Below are 17,139 nucleotides of genomic sequence, written 5' to 3'. Positions count from 1 at the left end.
TGCATTGGCTGTAGCTAAAAAGGGACGACCAAGAATCACAGGGATTTGTCTTTTAAGGTTGGGCACATGTTCCATGTCAAGGACGATAAAATCTACTGGAAAATAGAATTTGTCTACCTTGATAAGAACATCTTCAATCATCCCTCTTGGCATCTTCACCGATCGATCAGCCAATTGTAAAGATACCGAGGTAGGTTTCAATTCACCCAACCCAAATTTTTCATAGACTGAATAGGGTAGAAGATTCACACTTGCCCCTAGATCTAAAAGTGCTCGATCAATGAAGTTATCTCCTATGACACAGGAAATAGTGGGAGCGCCAGGATCTTTGAATTTTGGAGGGGTGTTGTGTTGGAGAATGGAACTTACCTGCTCAGTTAGGAGGACCTTTTTAGGCACATGTGTCCTAGATTTCCGCTTTTGGGTGCAAAGGTCTTTGAGAAATTTGGCATAGGAGGGAACTTGTTTGATAGCATCAAGGAGTGGGAGGTTGATTTTAACTTGTTTGAAGACCTCCATCATCTCTTCTAATGAAGTTCCCTTCTTGCCAAAGGGAGAGGGTGCATTAAGTGCTTCAGGGAATGGAGCCTTTGGAATGTGGGTTGTGGCAGATGGTGGACTAGCTGAAGAAGGTTTTGGGTTTTCATGTGATATATTCTTCTCTTCTTCTTTTCCTTCCTTATTGTTACCCTCCCCAACCTTATTATCTATTATACGTCCACTCCTTAGGGTAGTCAAAGCATTGGCTTGCTCATGATTTAATTGAGTTTCTTGAGCCACGTATTGTCCCCTAGGATTACTCATTGGTTGACTTGGAAGCTTACCTTCCTCTCGCTTGTTTAATGCATTAGCTAGTTGACCCATTTGGGATTCTAGCTTAGCAATTGATTGTGTGTGAGAGTGCAATAGTTGTGTGTTTGCCTCCAAACCTTGAAGGGAAGTCAGCACCTTCTCCTCAAAGGCTGTATTTCTTTGGGTTGGAGGAGGAGGATGCTGAAATTGAGTGGAGGGACGGTAGAGATGGAAATTCTGAGGGTTTTGAAAATTTTGGGAGAAGGGTTGGGAGGTATTAGAAGCTTGCTGCCTCCAAGAAAAATTTGGATGATTCCGCCATCCCGGATTATATGTATTGGAAAATGGATCATTACCCAGTCTGGGCTGTGTTTGGGCAGCATTGATGTGTTCTTGCACGAGTTCGGGATATTGGGGTGCTGAGGGGCACTCATGAATAGGTTGCGATGGGCTAGAACAGATAGCACACACTTGTGCTTGGGAAGAGCTAACGACATGTCCTCCTATCATTAGTTGGTCAATCTTATGGGACAATGCATCTACCTTGCTAGACAGGTCCATAGAATGACTTATTTCACAAATGGCCCCTTTTCTTTGAAAATTCGGGGGTGCTTGACGAGAACATGAAGCATGGTGGAGAGAGTTTTCATTAAGATTTTCAAATAGTTGCCATGCTTCATGCTCATTTCGAAGCATGAAAGTCCCCCCGCATGCAGCATCGATCATCTGACGGTTTCGTTCCGTCAAACCGTCATAGAAACATTGCACTAGCTGCCACTTAGGTATTTGATGATGAGGGCATTTACGGATTAGGTCCCTAAATCTCTCCCAAGTTTCATGAAATTCTTCTCCCTCGGTTTGGGAAAAGCTTGTAATGGCACGTCTAAACTGGTTCGTTCTTCCTATAGGAAAATATTTTTTAAGGAATTCTTGTTGCATTTGATCCCAAGAACGAATTGAGTTAGCTTCTAAAGAATTCAGCCATTGTTTGGCTCTATCTTTAAGGGAGAAGGGGAATAACCTAAGTTTCAGGGCATCATCAGTGAAGTTCTGAATCTTGACAGTGGTGCAAATCTCAAGAAATTCATCTAAATGTTTGTATGGGTCTTCGTTGGTGAGCCCATAAAAAGATGGGAGCATTTGGATCACACTAGACTTTATTTCATATTGTACAGCTGCTACCTCAGGTAATCGAATGCAAGATGGGGAAGTGTAAATAGTGGGAGTAAAGTACTCCCTCAGGAGTTTGGGTTGTTCTTCAGCCATCTTAAGAGGTGGGGATGATCCTAATGTTTTGATCTTAGCTCGAATGTTCCTAAGGGTTCGTTCTATTTCAGGGTCGAAAGGTAATAGGTTTCGTACTCTAGAACGACTACCGTGCATACACTAGTACTCGATCAATCAAGCATGCAATAAAAGAGAAAAGCATATCAATCCTAGTCTTTGTCCTAAAATCACTAGACAGCTCCTAACTGGTTTGAAGAGGGCACCTAAGCATCCAATCCGGTCTAATGAACCGAGTTGACCAGGTAAGCTCCCAGGTAAGTGGAGGGGTCACGATGCGTTCGCAAAGGTCCCACTTAAAACCCACTTGCCTCGAACAGATGAACTGTCTCCCTTATAGGGACAAAGCTTGCCTAGACATCAACTAAGCCACAGAGCGAAATTGGTGCAACTTTCGGTGATCTTCGTCCTATTGAGCTCGAATGTCCCTAGGGGCCAATGTCTAATTGATTTTAATTAAAGTGACACTATGTGAGATTGAGTTCACCTAAATTGGGCAAGAGTCCGGTGATGAAATCCGGCTCTTATCTTGTTGGGGTGATTGCCCTTACTAAGTGCAAATGAATTGGTGTATGTGTATCAGGCATGCATTCACACTTTTGCTGAAATTAAAATCAAACAATCACCATAAAATTTCAAGCTAATACTTAATTTAAATAAGAAAGGTTTAGAGGTTACCAAAGGAAATTTTCCCAGCAATTTTTTTTTTTTTTAGGCAAACCTCTACAGCATTTCTTTTCCAGCAGTTCTCTTTTTGATCATCTCAGATTTTTCCTTCGATTCCTGATCAAATAAGATCAAAAGAAAATTTTTTAAAAAAATTAGTAGAAGAAAAAAAAACATAAGAAAAGTAACAATAATAGAAAATAATTTTTTTTATTTATATATATATATTTTGAAAGTTTTTTTTAATTAAATAAATTTTTTTTTAATGATAGGAAAAATAACTATGCTAGCAATCCCCGGCAACGGCGCTAAAAATTGATTGGTTCTTTTCAATTTCAAAAATAAACCACGCAATAGCACGTATCCTGTAGGATAGTGATTACGGGTGTCGGTCCACAGGGATTGGAGACAAGTTATTTTTCCTAATTAAATAATTACTTCAAAGGGTATAAGCTAGAGTGAATGATAAAAACTAAAAATCAATATGGATGTAATAGTATGAATTATCTATGGAGAGAGATGTTTAGGGCTAGAGTCCACCGATAGATTTATATTCGTGACGCTTTCAATGATTGAGTTGTATTTAAGACTTGATTGCTTCCAACTACAAGCCAAAGCAATCATAAAAGAAAATTATAACTAATTTTCAGCATGAATCATCTAAGTCTAGCACAAACCATCTACTCTGCATGACCTGTCTAACCTAGCATGATGCATCTGATCATTAAGTCATTAAACATGAAATCGATGTCACATGAATATCTCCTCCAAACCACAGGTGTTGGATTCGATGAAATAGATCAATCTATGTAAAATATTTTATGCAAGATAAATGATTCACATAAATTGGATAAATCATAAGATCAATTGATAAATTCTTCATCATGCAACCATCTTACAATACAAACTCAAATCAATAAAAATGAAACGAATACTCCTCTATGGCTTCATCAAACCCCTAAACCGAGGCTCAGCTGCTCATGGTGCTTGTCATCTCCATTGGTTGGCTGAAGAACTCCTTTGCCATCCGCCTCAAACCCTCTCTATTTTTTTATTCTCTTCTCTTTTTTTTTTGGTTTTCTTTTTCTCTTCAAAACAGAGCAAGCTCTGTTTTTTTCTTGGAACCGTGCCCTCCCCTCCCCCTCGGCTCTCTTCTTCTACCCTTTATATAGATCTCTCCCTGGCAATGAATCCAAGGGGAACGGACACATGATCCTTGGGCGGAATGCGCATCAACGGCTGGATCATGGGAGCTGGTTGCGGAAGAGTGGTCGGTGGAAGATGAATACGGACGGGACAAGGGGTTGAATACATGTCCCGATTTGGATGCGTGATCCTTGGCTTGATGCGGGAGGCTGAATCACCGGCTGCTGGGATTTCCTTCACGGATGCAGGGGATGCGCTGGGAGGAGCCAATCGGAGGATCGATGGGAATCCGGAAGAGGAAGAGGCGGAACGCCATTTCTGTGATTCGGCCGCTGGTGGCTGGTGTGGATCCGTGGATGGAATCATGCTTCATTGCTTTCCTTCTTTGGACCATTGGCTGCTGGGAGGTGAATCCGGAGGAGTTGCTCGCTGGTGTGCTCGTTGGATGCGGCTGGAACGGGTTGATGGCGCTGGTGCACTATGTGGATCACGGAGGAAGAAATGGATCACGAGTTCTCGGTGGAGGCCGGATCGCAGGAAGATGAGATTGGCTCCGGATGCGTCACGGGCAGAAGAAGGGCCGGAGGATCTGGTCGCGGGATCGTCGGGAGGTCGCCGTGGAAGGTGGACGGCCGCGGGATCTGCGGGAGGGGAAGAAGATAAACAGTGAAAAGCATTTTTAGTTTTTTTTTTTTTAACACTGTTCATATGAACAGTGTTTTACTGTTCATATGAACAGTGATTCCAGTAATTTTCGGAAAAAATTCTTTTCTTGCTCTATTTTGACATGAAAATGGGCATATGTGGATTTAAATTAAAGGCCTCCCCTGTTTTGCTTAGTTTGCAAACGTGATGCGGAGATGGGAATTTATGAACCGTTGGATTGCTTGGGTGCATGCATGTCAGTTGGGCATTGGGCTCGAACCCATTGTTATTGAACTGAAACGTGCTGGTTGGTACGCTTGGAAGGCGAGGATATGTGAATTATTTACTTCTTATCATATTTTAAATTTATTTCAAAGATTGTTCTATTTTATGGTAAAATAAGTGGTTATCCGTTTAAGAACATTGATAAGTGCTGGAAAAAGAATATTAAATTATAGATTAATCAGCACTTATCAAGCAGCTTCAACAACACCTACAGGCTTCATTTCACATGAAGGATCTTGGTTCTCTTCAATATTTTTGGGGCCTTGAGTTGAAGTCGGGACCTGTGGGTACTTTCTTGCACCAACATAAGTATACACAAGATTTGATTGCTTTGGCTAGACTTCAAAATGCTTCTTCTGTTGACACACCTTTGGAGGTGAATGTAAAGTATCATCGTGAGGAGGGCGAACTTCTTTCTGATCCCTCACTGTACCGACAGTTGGTTGGAAGTCTGAACTATTTGACCATAACTCGGCCTGATATTTCCTTTGCTGTTTAGCAAGTTAGTCAGTTTATGCAGACTCCTCGACACCTTCATTTGGCTGCCATCCGCCGTATCATTCGCTATCTGAGAAGCACTCCAGTTCGCGGCTTATTCTTTCCTGCTGGTTCACCTATTCAGTTGAGGGCATACAGTGATGCTGATTGGGTTGGCTGTCCAGATACGCGTCGCTCAGTTACGGGCTGGTGTATGTTTCTTGGCAATGCATTCATTTCATGGAAGAGTAAGAAACAGGACCGTGTTTCTAAGTCTTCAACGGAGTCTGAGGATCGAGCCATGTCCTCTTCATGTTATGAGATTATTTGGCTTTGTGGATTGTTGGCTGAGCTTGGGTTCCCTCAACTTGAGCCCACTTCTCTTCATGCAGATAACACTAGTGCAATTCAGATTGCGGCTAATCCTGTCTTTCATGAGCGCACCAAGCATATTGAGATGGATTGTCACTCTATTCGTGAGGCTTATGATCGACGTGTTATCACTCTTCCTCATATCACCACGGATTTTCAGATTGCTGATGTGTTTACCAAGGCTATGACTCGTCAACGCCATAAGTTTCTAGTTGGCAAATTGATGCTTCTTGATCAGCCAGCATCAATTTGAGGGGGGATGTTAATAGGATCTGCAGGATCTACAGATCCTATTTACATATGGTTTCCATAGCAAATCTAATTATCTTTATTTCCACAATCTACTCATTTTTTTTGTTATTCCTATTAACTATGTATAGTTTAGTCTTCCTAATTTAGCTAGCAGAACTAATTTGCAGATTTATTGTGTATAGCTGTCTATAGCTAATTGCCATGTATGATAGCTAATTTTCTTGTAATGTACAGTTGTCTATAGCTAACTTCTCTGCACGGTTTTCTATTTAAGGAGATTCTCACAGAGATGAGAGATTATTCAGTCAATTTGACAGAGACGTCCTCCTGGAGGGTGACTTTACAATGGTTATTGGGTGGATCCTACAGGCTTCTGGGGGGATCGACGACCCCCTGCTGAGAGATATCCGGGCCATGGTTTGTGATGAGATGGTGATTCAGGCGAAGCACATGTTTAGAGAGGCTAATAGGGCGACAGATTGGGTAGCTTTTTTTGTTGCCAACCACTCGGGGGACCACTATGGGAGGGAGAGGCGGAGTTGCCTAGTGCTCTCCGTGATGTATTGCTTTTTGATTTTCTTGGCTGTATCCGTACACGTTATGTATGATACTTCCGTTTCAGCAAAAAAAAAAACAGCCTTCTTTCTCGGTGCCGGCCCCCTCGCGGGCTCCGCTGGCATTCGCTGTCATCCCTCCCTCCCTCCCCCGCTCTCTCTTTCTTTTTCTCTCTCATTCTGCCTCTCCCAGAGTTCCTTCTTTCCCAGCGCCAACCCCCTTGAGGCCTCGGTCGGGCTCCGCCGGCGTCCTCTCCCTCTCCATCTCCCTCCCTCCCCAGCTCTGTCTTTCTTTCCTTCTCCTTCTCCATCTCCGAGATGGCATCCCATTTTCTGAGTTGGAACCGTACTGGAGAGCCACCAGCACGGTTCGAAACGGGTGGAACCGGCTGGTTCGGGTCGGTTCCACCGACATTTGTTCAGACACGCACAAAAAAAAAAGAACAAAAAACCAACAATTAATCATTTTGTTCAGTTTCTAGTTAAAATACATTGAAAAAGGCGAGGCATCAGCATGTAGTGGCTGAAAATGCAGAAATCTAATACAAAAGATCTTAAGTTTTCAAATGCCAGTAGTCTCATTTATATTCATTTGAACATGGAAGGGGAAAAAAGAAAAAATAGAGCTTTTGCTCTTGGAAGAGAAGAAAAGTAATTAAAAAATATTATCAATTGATAGAGCATCAATTTATGTCAAGAAAAAATATGATTTCACATGACATCTAACAATAAAAGAAAAATAGAAAAACTAAACATCAAATCTTAATAAGAAAAGAAATGGTAGGGTGAAGATGCCTTGATGAACGAGATAGGAGGAGATGAAGAGGTGTAAGATGAGTACCTTCTTTGTTGCTGACCCTTTATACTGAAGAAGAGAAATAGAAAGATCAAAACTGTAGTAGTAAGAGAAAGAGAAGGTGAAAGATTTCGGATATTTGATAAGTGAGGAGACGCATCATGTACCACATAAATGGGACTGCCATAGTAACTAGACCCATCAAGTCGTCAAACAAAATTTGAGATCTTTTTATCTCCATCCTTAATTCAATAATACCAACTGGAAACTAAAGAATATCAAAAATAAAAGGAAAATACTGCAAATTGACAACTAAAGTTACTAAAGTAACTGAAGTTTCATGACATGATCTTGGATCTTTGTCGATAAGGCATTGACATGGGACATATCTTGCGATCAACCATGCTAATGGGCCCTTTTTTTCATCCATGGTTTGGTCAAAGTTGACTATTAAAAAGAGCTTATACTGAAACGTACCAAGGAGATTGGGAGGGAAACCAAGTGGTAACTTGCTATTCCTTCTCATATATGAACTTTTGAAAGAGAATGTGGATAAGGGTATGATGAGATGATATTCCATGAGTTTCAAACTAAGCCTTGAATTAAAATCTAAATTACTAAGGAAGACCAAAAAACTAACAAGAAAGAGAAAAAGCAAAAAACTTCTTTAAATCACTGCAGTCTGCTGCTATCCCCTTCACATCCAAAGAGGTCTAGTTCTCTGTAGACCAGAAGGAATTTTAAATTAAGTGGCTACCTTTTGACAGCTTAACCTTCACTGTCCTTGTGACTAATTTATGTCAGTATTTATCAATAATTTGCCTCTAAGATAGGTAGCAGACACGCATCTCCAATATGGACTAAGAAAACTAATAGACACTTAAAATCATATAATCTCGACTAAAATTTTACTCCAATCATGCCTTGAAGAGAAAGTAATACCAACAATAGACTCCTAGACTACTTAGCCTCTAGAGTCGGCAACCACTTTAATGGCTGAGTTGGCATAATCAGATGTTTTGGATGAAAGAAAGCTTGCATCAGAGTGACTTTGACCCAATTTGTGATCTAATGTGACAGCTCATAATTAGTTATCAAAAGTGACTTATAACGGGATTCATCATCAGAATTGTTCCGACAGTTCAGTTCTGCCTGTAGCTGCCAGAAGCTAGACAAATGCAGTTTTGAAAGTCGAGGGATGCATCTTGACCTAAGGAGCTCTAGAGTTGGGAACATATTGATGGTTGAGGACACATCATCAGATGTTTTGGACGAAAGCAAGCTCTCGCAGAGTGATTTCGACCCAACATGCACCCTACCTAATTTGACAGATTATACTTAGTTATCGTGTGTCATATGACAGGATTTTGCCTTCTGAATGTTGAATCAGATTCCATAAGCCTGACTATAAGAACTCCATGGATGTCTTCAAGTGAAAGCCATAGCTTGTGGGTAGTCTTTTCAAAAGACTTGAAAATATGATAGCTAGTTAAGTTAGAGTACTTAGAATGTCCCTCTTTGCCAATTCCTGCATGCTAATACTAAGATATCAAGTTGTGAGATTTAGGCAAGTACTTAACTGTACCAATTATTTTTTAATGATTTTTTTCTTTGAGGTTGTTTTCTAGTACTCTTCATTTGTTTTCTTTTTCAATGACATATGCTGCTTCAATCTTTTGTTTGAGGTTTTTTTTCTTATTTTTTCAGATTGGTACATTGCATTGCCAAGTACAATTTCTCCTCTGGTTATTTCACCCAAATTTTTTGGACCAATATCTGATTTGTTTTGTAGGCAGCAAAAGTGTGTATAGAAAATGTCCATGTCCTATATGCTGTTGGAGAGAATGAATTTTCTAAAGCAAGTTTTGACTTATATATTTATTTTCTAGAGGAAGTATTGCACACAATAAAGAAGATATTACCACATGGTATGACTTTTTGCTCTCAATTGTACAATTATCCAGAAACTGATTCAGTAAAAATCAGCTATCTTTGTTAAGTAATACTTCTAATTTAATTTTGAATGCAATGATTTATTCCTGCTTTATTTTTGTTCCATTAACTGCAAAGTATTGATATGTTGTTAGAGTTTTCCTATACATTATGCACTACTAAATCATAATCATGATCATACACCTCATTAAAACATGTAGTTCGCAGATTATTTATTCTTCATCATGACTTTCATATATATTACATCTCTATCAATAGAGTCCATATCATTTTATGTATCTTTCTTCTAGGTGTCCTGAGCTCTTCCTCTCTCATTCCAAACCTTCTTCCATATTTGAGCCCTCTATACCAATGTCTTGAATCTTCTGATGCATGAAAAATAATATTAGAATTTAGAGCTTGGTATCACCTATTATATTTATAATTAATCATAGTAAATGGCATGAAGGCTCTAGATAAATAGTGAAGCCAAGGATTGCTCAAACTACTTGGGTTATTCTAGTGATGAGGTATTAAGCTCACCCATGATGGGCCCTGTCTTGGAATCCTGCAAATGGTAGGAGTTGGAGGATGAAACTTTAAGGGCAAGTGTTCAATGCCACAAGTTGTCCAATAATATAACAAAAGAGAAATTGTCTTATATGGCAGGGAAATTGCGGAAATTGTCTCATATAGTGGCGGAGCCTGGATTTTACTTGATGTGGGAGAATGTTAACCACCAATTTGTGATGGTCATATATATTATAACTATTTGTTAAAAAGAAATAATTTGCCAATGCATAGATAAATTTGTTTTTCCAAGCCATTGATAAGCATCAATAGAATTTTCTTTCATATGGAGAATATTTACAATAATTTTTGATCCACTAAATAACTAGTCATAAAATAAAAAAAATATCTATTATGCTATATAATAGGTTTCAGCACCAAATAGCTATTATCTTTTATAACTATAAATTAATATGAGTGGCAATTGCTTATTTTCAGTTTTATGCATTTAAATTATCATTAAAATTTGTAAATCAAAATATATAAAACATATAGTGGGGAAAGGCCAAGTCCATACTATTCCTTTTTTTGTTAAAAGAAACACTAATTCATATATTTTTCATTACAGTGACAGATTGCTGTTTGAATAAAGCCTTTAGCATAATAATGGTCAAAAACAAAAGAAATGGATGAATAGGCAATTGATTTAGGACTAATTGCAGTTATACTTCCTCTATGCTAAAGATTAGGCATATGATAGCTAAAAATAAGAAATTTAAAATAAGACAAAGTTTGAAAGAGAGAGCATGCCAATCTTTGTTCAAATCAACGTTGGCGGAACCGACCTAAACCGGCCAGTTCCGCCCGTTTCGAACCGTACCGGTGGCTCACTAGTACGGTTCCGGCTCTGAAAATGGGATGTGTTCCTGGAGCCGGAGAAGGAGAAGGGAGGGCCGACGCCAGAGAAGAAGGGCCACCATTCTTTGTTTATTATGATGGCCTCTAAACTGAAATTTGAAAAATAAAATATCAGTAGCATCAACAAGGACAGACTTTGGCGTCTAAACTTCAATTAGAAAGGGCAGCCCGGTGCATAAGGCTCCCACCATTGCGGGGTCTAAGAAGGTTAGATGACAGACTAACTTAAAGGATGACATAAGAAAATCAAAAATCAGTAGCATCAACAATGACGGATTAACTTAAATGACGATATATAGAAATATTTAAATTCACTTCGGACTCCATTACAGTTCTCATAGAAAAAGCTAGGACACTAGTATTTTTAAACTTCTCTCCAATTAGCCTCCTTGTTTTGGCAAACTCTTGGGAATGAGAAATAGAAAGAGAGGGGATGCCGCACATGTTTTTGAGAAAAAATTATGAGCTAATAGGTGACTTAAAAATCTAAAACAAATATAAACACACAAATATTTTCTCTTATACATGCTCAAAAAAATCTTTCTTTTACTAATATTTCATCAGAGTTAATATTACCAAGACATTTATTAGTAGCATGACCATCATATAGGAGAAGAGATCAATTTTAAGACGTATAATTCTTCTTGTCACCCCTAATGATGTTTTCTTGCTCTTGTTTTGTGGCCCATCCAGCTGTGATTGTTAGGTAATGGCAGGGTGGCCTCCAATGAAAATTCCTAGACAAAGTCTATATAATCATTTGATTTCATTTCAGTCTATAAAATAGCTAATCTATCTGCCAAAAAGCAATATAATTCTTATGTTTATTTAAAATCATATACCTGTGATGTGCGCTAAGGAAACGGACTTCTACCCAGCATCCTTTTATCCATCATTTTATCGGAGGCAATCTTATTGAAAGAAAAGAACTCTTTGCATAAGACTAGGTTTAAATACTCTTAAATCAGCTCGAACTAAACCTAAGTAAAGAGAGAATTTATACTGTACTGGTTATAATTCAATGTTACAGTTGTATGCTTCATGTATATTTACTTGGTAGAGCTTTAATTCATATTCATGTTCACTCGTGTTTGTTTGATGTGGATTCTCAAAGTTTCATTTTTTGCTACTCAAGTAGAAAGTCTTTGATAGGATTACATGGTGAAAAAGATTTATAAGTTGACCCAGAGTAGATTAAATAGAGTTTGCTTGTTATCATTTTGGTAATTTTGTTATGGGTATTGTGTACTTTTAATCATGTTTGTGGAATCTATTCAGATTATGAACAACTTACAAAAACAGAAAGCAACTATATTGAGGCAACTAAAATGGGACTTGTATCTCCTAAGTTGGACAAACTGGTTCATATTTGTCAATCATTTGGGTAAGAATCATCAGTTGTTGTGCTATTCCTTTCACTTGCTGATCGATTAGTCTACAACAGTTCATGAAAATTTAAATCTTAACCTTTGATTCGCAGGTCATCTAAAAAATTACTTTGTCTAATTTTTGTACAAAGAATTATAGCAGCTAAAGTGATTGAACGATTCATGAAAATGATCAGTAAGTTATCTCATTTTGCAATCTCTTATTTAACGGGGGGGAATTCATCGAAAGATGCTCTATCCCCAAAAATGCAAAAGGCTACTCTAGATATGTTTCGAGCTGGGAAGGTATGATATGGTATCATGAAATTAACTTGGATAACCTATATAGTTCTGTTTCTATTATCTATAAAGCTTGAAAAAATGTATTGCAGGTAAACATCTTGTTCACTACAGATGTAGCTGAAGAGGGAATTCATGTACCTAATTGTTCTTGTGTGGTATGTTTTGACCTACCCAAAACAGTTCGTAGTTATGTCCAGTCTCGTGGCCGAGCACGGCAGAGTGATTCCCGTTATGTCCTCATGATCGAAAGGTAGAAGCATATTGTTTGAAATTTTTTAAGCTGTGTTTATTGTCTATCTCCATTGTTCAACTTCAAGGAAGACATTGACTTTATATCATTTGCTTTGTGCATAATCTGTCTACTAGTTTCTAGTTCTTTGATTCCTTAGAAATATTATTTGAAAATTCTGTGTAATGTTTGCATAGTTATAATTTGACTTTTGAGAATTCCTGAATAAACTACTGTTTAAATACTCTTAAGTCCCATCATAGCCTGTTCTACAGAATACTACGCTTAAAAAGATAAAGGGACCAACGACAAAAGAAAACTAGTAATTTGCTGAAGGTGCTTCAACTATCACTAGATCTGAAAAGCAATCCCAAAACACTGAGTTGTCTTACCCAAAAGAAACACTAAGTCAACTTCTATCAGAAGGGTCCACTATTAGCCATTGCTGGCCATTTAAAAGGATTTTATAATAATTGGTGGGAGATTACATTGCTCAATAAGTAACTTTACTATAAGCGAAAGAATTCAAGCCACCATTGAAGCTAAATGACTTTTTAGAACATAACACATAAATCAAATTATCATTGAGAAGTTCAGGATGAAGCTTGGACCTGAAAGAGTTTTATACTAAAACATGAATGTTGATATTTTCTTACAAGAAATGAGATATTTCAAATAACCAAAGTATATAATTTTGAAAAGAGTTCAAATGATTTACATAAAACCACACCTTCAAAAGTCTCTTATATCCTTGAGGTTACTTATAGTCTCCTTGCTAAAGCAGATGAAGCCCTTATTTCCTTATAAAAAAAGGGGATATGGTAACTTATAATCAAGTTCCACAGTGTTGGAACCGGCATTATGTTGGTAGGTTGGCGGTGCGGTACAGTATAGTACTGCGCCATGCTGTTCTGGCATGAATCAATAGGGAATTCGGCAAGGGAGGGGGAGAGGGAGAAGGAGAGAGAGAGGACAAGAGAGAAGAAGGTATTGGATTACCCCCACACGCGTTGCGACGATCGCAGCGGAAAGACACGTGCGGGGGCGTTCATCTCATGAACGTTCTAGGGAACGTAGATTTCAAAAAAATTCTAGAGTTCTCTAACTCAGTTTTATGAAATCTAAAGGGAAGATTAAAATTAAAAAACATGATTAATTTCAGATCTACTACAATTCCTAATTGTATAGAATTTATAAAGATCTAATCTTTACCTTTGAGCGGGTAGAACTTCACCGCTATCTGATGATCGTAGGATTTCTGGTTCTCTTGAAGCCGCACAAGCGTCCGGCCTCTACAGGTATCCATACGAGGTACAGATCGCTCCAAGATCACACCGGGGTGCTAGCTCCCTTGCAGAGATCACCTTTGATGGCTGAATTCCTCTCTTTTTAATCAACTCCTTGATTACTTTGAGAGGAAGAAGAAGGAAGACGACGAATGTCGAAGGGGAGGAAGAAGAAGACGATGGCTCTTCTTCTTTCTCTCTTGCTCACGCCAAAGGGAAGGAGGGAGAGGGTGGTAGCTGATTGAAGGCTCCAAATCCTTATGCATCACGTGATGGGGACATCAGAGCCCTTCATCCAGATGATCCTGAGCCCCCGGATTGAGCCAGACCCGTTTATTTGCATATTTATTTTATTATTTTATTTTTGGGCTTATTTGCATTTTAGGGCTTATTTGTGTTATTTGTGGGTTCATTAGGATTTATTTCTGTGTAAGGGGGGTTTATGCAAGTTGTGTATTTGGGCCCTATATATAGGGAACTATTTTCATGATTAGGGTTTAATGAAGAATTAGAAATTTTCTCCCCACCTAATCTCCTGCTCTCTTCTTCTCTTCTCCCTCTTCTCCCCCTCCTCTTTCTCTTCTCCCTCTTCTTCTGTTCTGGTTTAAAATCCCGCTGAAGTTCTTCCTCCAGATTTGGTCCGGCATCAACTTGGTATCAGAGCAAGGCTGGTTTTGCCCCTGCTGCCAAAGCCCCGATCCATCTCCCGGCTACTTCTTCCAAACCGAGAGGAGAAAAAAAAAAAAAAAAAAAAAGGAATCTCTCTCTTTCTCTCTCGGTTCAAACCAGAGGAGAAAGGAAAACCCCTTTCCACCGTCAAGCCGCACCGCCTCCATCCTCCGCCTGCGCCACCGCCAGACCTCACCCGAGCTCCAGACGTCACCCGAGCTCTTGTGCAATCTGCTCGTGCCGCCGCTCTCTTCCACGACTGCCTTCGCCGACGTCCCAGTCGACGCCACCGCCCGCCGCGCTCCGCCTCATCTTCTGCACCACCGCCGCCATCTGTCGCCAAAAGTCCGCCACCGCCACCAGCCGGAGCTCGTGACCGGTTGCCGTCCGCGCCTGTGACCGCCTACCCGAGGTCGGCCGCCCCCGTCGCCGCAGAGCCGCGGCCGAGATCTCCGCTCCGCCCGCAAGCGCCGCCGCAAAGCGCGGCACGCCCTCCCGAATCCGTCGGGAGGTTGAAGAAGACCGGCGTTCACGGGTAAGAGCCAAACCCATTAGCCCATTACCCACTAGCCCGAGTCCGGCTCCAACAAATCAAAAAAAAAAAAAAAAAAGTTTCACGTGACCCACACGTGACGGGTCCGTAAAGGGTATCGGATCGGGTCAAACCCGTTAACCCGAATCCTAACGGGTCTGAGTTAAAAAAAAAAGTAAAAAAAAAAGAAAAAAAAAAGAAAAAAAAAGAAAAAAAAAGGAAAAAAAAAAGGGGTACCTGTTCATCTTCCTCACCGTGAGCACCCTCGCCACCGCCTTCGTCCGCCGTCGCCGCCCGCCTCGCCGCCTTGCCACCGCCTTCGTCCGCCTTCGTCACCGCGGCCGTCCGCAGCTCCGCCCGTCCTTGCCGCGACCGCCGTCGCCGTTCCACCGCTTTAGCGCCGCCTCCGCCGGGCCCTCCGCCGAGCTTTCCCTCCGAACGCCGCCTTCCCCAAGCAGACCGCCCGCAGCACTTCTTCGTGCCCTCCGAGCACGCCGCCATCGAACCACCGAGCCGCCCCACCTCTGTGCCTCTTTCTCGGCGCCGAGATCCATCTCCCTGCCTCTGCTCCGCTGCCTCGCCGCTTCTCGCTGCTTCCGCCCTCGCCCCAACCCGCGTCCAGCTCCCTTTGTCCCTCTCCTCCCCCACTTCCGCCGCCCCCGCCCCGCTCCCCTTTCCCCTCCCTTCTTCTCCGATCAAACCCCTCTTCCCTTCAAACTCCCACGGGCCGACTCCACAGGGGTTTCATCAGGCCCCACACCCTCACACTCGCCCGCCCCTTCCTCAACCTTCGGGCCAACAAGTCTCAGGTCCGCGCCACCACCATAAGCATAATCCACCCCACCCCCTTCATCAGGCCATCACAAAACAGTATTCGGCCCATTCCTCCCCATCAGACCCAGCCTGAAAACCACCCTTTTCTTCGCAATCGGGCCACTGTCGCCAAGCACGCCACTCCTTTTCAGAGCCGCTGAGTATAGGCCTACTAATTAGAATTATTCAAGTCTGCAAATTGCTGAAGTCAAATTCGGTCCGCCAATTGAAGAGCCTACCAGCTGCATTCGTGCCCCTGATCGTCGCCCCAGTCCACAAGCACACGATTTTGGTCGACTACTTCACGACAGGTGATAGGTTTCTACTTTTTCTGGCTTGTTCATTTAATTATGTTCTAGTTCTCTTGCATGATAGCCATATTCTTGAAAATTTATATTGTTGTCAAAATTCAGAACATTAAACCTTTCACTTCCGAACCCATCCCATTACCCTTTAAATCTTAACATTAAATTAGCACACCCTAGTAACAGGACGTTTCTCAACATTATTCGATCAGATCACTTTAGGATCAGAACAACTGTACTACTTGATTGCAATCTAATTTCTTAAATTAAATAATCTTAATCCTTAATTCTGAATAACCGAAGTAAAAATCAGCAACATTTAAATTTTAAGTTATTTTGTGAAAACTTGCTGATTTCTGAAATCATAATAGATTGCATTAGTAGATTGTCCTGCATCAAATCTGGTCCTGCATCATACTTATAAGGGTTTCATTAGTGACACTACATTTCACATCATCACCCAGTGTCATCAGTGCAAGCCAACCTGTAGTGATATGGAGCACTATCTCAATCAACCTAAAACCCCTGTAGCTACCATGAATTCCGACATTTTGAGGTCTCTCTTAGAACAGATCGTTGCCATGCGGGCTGGATACAAGGAATTCCACCAAGAGATCCGTGAGCTCGTGCAAAATTCTAGGACCCCTAAATCGCCAACCCCTGTTACAGCCCAAACTAAAATCGGTTTGGTCGCACCACCTGTAGTCCTTCCCCACTCTCCTAGGCACCAAACCCAATACTCTAGGTGTCAACAATTCGGCCATATAGCGCCCCAATGTTCCACTAAGACCTACCCGATTACTGAACCAGAAGTTAGGAACCAAGAGGCCGAATATGTCGAAGAAGTCTATGAACCAAATATAGAAGATATGAAGAAGACTTTGAAGACGAACCTACAGAATTAGACTTTGTCCAAAATGATTCCCAAAGGGAGACTATTGATCTAAGTACAACCAAGCCACTTCACATCACTATTGTGGAAGAGGTAGTGACAGATATTGAGAGC

General features: G+C 40.8%; 1 protein-coding gene and 1 non-coding gene across 7 annotated transcripts in view; both read left to right on the top strand.

The window, feature by feature from the left end:
• LOC103711964 (endoribonuclease Dicer homolog 3b-like) overlaps nt 1–17,139 on the top strand; it is a 105,417-nt gene that overhangs the window by 36,096 nt on the left and 52,182 nt on the right. For all 6 annotated transcript variants that reach the window (XM_089929470.1, XM_089929468.1, XM_088717824.2 and 3 more), the window contains 4 exons: nt 9,062–9,197; nt 11,908–12,013; nt 12,110–12,302; nt 12,389–12,549. In XM_089929470.1, the coding sequence (XP_089785596.1) occupies nt 9,062–9,197; nt 11,908–12,013; nt 12,110–12,302; nt 12,389–12,549 (596 nt within the window). The remainder of the gene's footprint in view (nt 1–9,061; nt 9,198–11,907; nt 12,014–12,109; nt 12,303–12,388; nt 12,550–17,139) is intronic.
• On the top strand, nt 1,577–1,682 carry LOC148703085 (small nucleolar RNA R71). The gene has a single exon (XR_015988410.2). It is a non-coding gene; the product is annotated as a small nucleolar RNA R71 (small nucleolar RNA).

This window comes from Phoenix dactylifera, chromosome 3, assembly GCF_051530095.1.
Source record: "Phoenix dactylifera cultivar Ajwa chromosome 3, Ajwa_hap1_PhDact_Kaust_v1.1, whole genome shotgun sequence".
Lineage (NCBI taxonomy): Eukaryota > Viridiplantae > Streptophyta > Magnoliopsida > Arecales > Arecaceae > Phoenix > Phoenix dactylifera.
The sequence above is the reverse complement of the archived record's forward strand: the minus strand, read 5'-3'. Positions and strand labels throughout refer to the sequence as shown.